This window comes from Mandrillus leucophaeus, unplaced genomic scaffold (genome assembly GCF_000951045.1).
Source record: "Mandrillus leucophaeus isolate KB7577 unplaced genomic scaffold, Mleu.le_1.0 Scaffold518, whole genome shotgun sequence".
Lineage (NCBI taxonomy): Eukaryota > Metazoa > Chordata > Mammalia > Primates > Cercopithecidae > Mandrillus > Mandrillus leucophaeus.
Window position 1 is genome coordinate 924,398 of NW_012105564.1, and position 2,767 is coordinate 927,164.

A 2,767-nucleotide genomic window follows, 5' to 3' on the forward strand; every position below is an offset into this window, starting at 1 on the left:
TTTTTGTATTTTTAGTAGAGACGGGGTTTCACCATGTTGGCCAGGATGGTCTTGATCTCCTGACCTCGTGATCTGCCCGCATTGGCCTCCCAAAGTGCTGGGATTACAGGTGTGAGCCACTGTGCCTGGCTCTAAAAGCTTTTTTATTGCGTGTTTTTTCTTTATCTTTTCTCCATTCTTTGATTCACACATATTTATTTATAGGGCATATTTTCAGTTGAAAAGTATACTTTTTATAGTTCTAAAAACGTGATAGAATGGGTTTCTTTTTGTTTTTTACTTTTTCCTCTTATGAAAACATAATATTTTATTTGTCAATGGATATACAGGTACTTATTGGTTTAACCAGGCTTATTATTTATTTTTTGTAGAGATACTGGTGTAATGGTAAAATTATATCCAAATATGACTGCGGTACTGCTTCATAACACACAACTTGATCAACGAAAGGTAAAAAGATAGATGTTACTATTTTTATGACTTCCTTAAAACACCTTAAAATGCCGTATTGAAATTACCTAGGTTGGTAAGAATTATACACTTTGCCTACTACTAGCCTAAACAGAGAAAACAAAAGTGGCAGAGATGCTGCTGTCAAAAAGTTTTACATTGTTTAGCATAAATAAAAATTCGCTGGGTAGAGTGACTCACGTCTGTAATCCCAGCACTTTGGGAGGCCGAGGTGGGTGGATCACGAGGTCAGGAGTTCAAGACCAGCCTGGCCAAGATGGTGAAACCCCTTCTCTACTAAAAATACAAAAACCAGCTGGGCATGGTGGTGGGCACCTGTAATCCCAGCTACTTGGGAGGCTGAGGCAGATAATTGTTTGAACCTGGGAGGCGGAGGTTGCAGTGAGTGGAGATCGTGCCACTGCGCTCCAGCCTGGGCAATAGAGCGAGACTCCGTCTCAAAAATAAAAGAAATAAATAAAATAAGTAAATAAATAAATAAACACCAAATATTTTTCTTTCCATGATGGAATAGAAACACTGACGGTTTTGAAGGAGAACAGCATCTAGGGCTAGCAGTTACTAAAAATACCTATGTATAGCTGTTTTCCCAATTTTCTACTGACCAACCAATTATGACTAGATAATTCTCGGAATATTTTGAAATGTAATCTTTGTTGTAGTTCATACATCCAGTAAATAAAAACTCTAAGACAACTCTAGAAAACAGTGGGATCAGGGGAGTAATAAGAGTGTCTGTTGGCCAGGTGTGGTGGCTCACGCCTGTAATCCCAGCACTTTGAACGCCAAGGTGGGTGGAGCACGAGGTCAAGAGATGGCGACCATCCTGACCAACATGGTGAAACCCAGTCTCTACTAAAAATACAGAAATTAGCTGGGCATGGTGGCGTGCACCTGCAGTCCCAACTACTCGGGAGGCTGAGGAAGGAGAATCGCTTGAACCCAGGAGGCAGAGGATGCAGTGAGCCGAGATTGTGCCACTGCACTCTAGCCTAGCGACAGAGTGAGACTCTGTCTCAAAAAAAAAAAAAAGGGGGGGGGTCTGTTGTACCATATATTAAAATATATAGTATATTTAGTATATATACTATAGTATATACTATATTTAGTATATATACTATAGTATATACTATATATACTTTAGTATATATATTCTTGTCTATTATAAAGCCATAGACAATAAAACAGTATACTACCCACCCAGAAATAGATAATCCATTCAACAAGAAAACAAAGACCAGAAATAATATACACGGGATTATAATATATGCTAGAAGTTATATTATAGTCAGTGAATAAAGATTATTTAATAAATTACATTGGTACAGCTGGTTATCTTAAAACAGGATCTCTACTCATTTTTATACCAAAATCCTGTCTGGATCAAAGAGCTAAATGTGCTTTTAAAAAAGGTAGTGGGAAAAGATAATCTTGTTGGGGCAGGAGGGTTTACTAGAAGAAAATTGGATATTTTAATAAAATTAGTACTGGAGAACTCCTCAACATGATATCAAAGCCAAAAAAGTAAATAAATTTATAAAATTTGACCCCATAATTTTTTAATTATATGGCAAAAATTTCAATAAGGTTAAGAGATAATCAGCAACCTAAAGGAAAAATGCTTATAACATAGGACAGAAGCTTAATTTGCAAAGGGCTTTTATAAATCAGTAAGAATGATGAGTATCAATAGAAAAATAAGAACATGAACAAATTATTTTTATAAAAAGCCAACCAAGATGTTTAATATCAACAGCAATTTTTGAAATGCCAATGAAATTAATATATCAGTTTTAACTTTCAGATAGTTTAAAATTCTCAGTGTGTAGAAGAGAAAAGATGGACATTTTTATACACTGTTGATGGAGGTGTGAATTGGTACAGACTTTTTAGAGGGTGTTTGGTAAATGTCTATGGACCTAGACATTGTAGGATTTTGTTTGGAGAGGATAATTAGAGTAGGTGAATCCATGATCTGTGCTACACTACAGCTTATTTTTTTTTCACCTTTTTATTTTGAAAAGTTTTTAATGTACAAAAAAGTTGAAAGAATAATACACTAAACCCTCATATATTTCTCCTATATTCATCAGTCATTAACATTTGCAACACTGGAATTTAAAACAAATTATTGTCTTTAGGTGATTGTTTAAATAAACTATGTAGTTTGAGGCCGGGCGCGGTGGCTTAACCCTGTAATCTCAGCACTTTGGGAGGCCGAGGCGGGTGGATCACGAGGTCAGGAGATCGAGACCATCCTGGCTAACATGGTGAAACCCCGTCTCTACTAAAAATA

At 36.2% G+C, this 2,767-nt stretch overlaps 1 protein-coding gene across 1 annotated transcript in view; it reads left to right on the forward strand.

The window, feature by feature from the left end:
* Positions 1-2,767, forward strand: part of PNPT1 (polyribonucleotide nucleotidyltransferase 1) — a 65,165-nt gene that overhangs the window by 51,383 nt on the left and 11,015 nt on the right. The window contains exon 27 of the mRNA XM_011996505.1: positions 372-450. Within this exon, the coding sequence (XP_011851895.1) occupies positions 372-450 (79 nt within the window). The remainder of the gene's footprint in view (positions 1-371; positions 451-2,767) is intronic.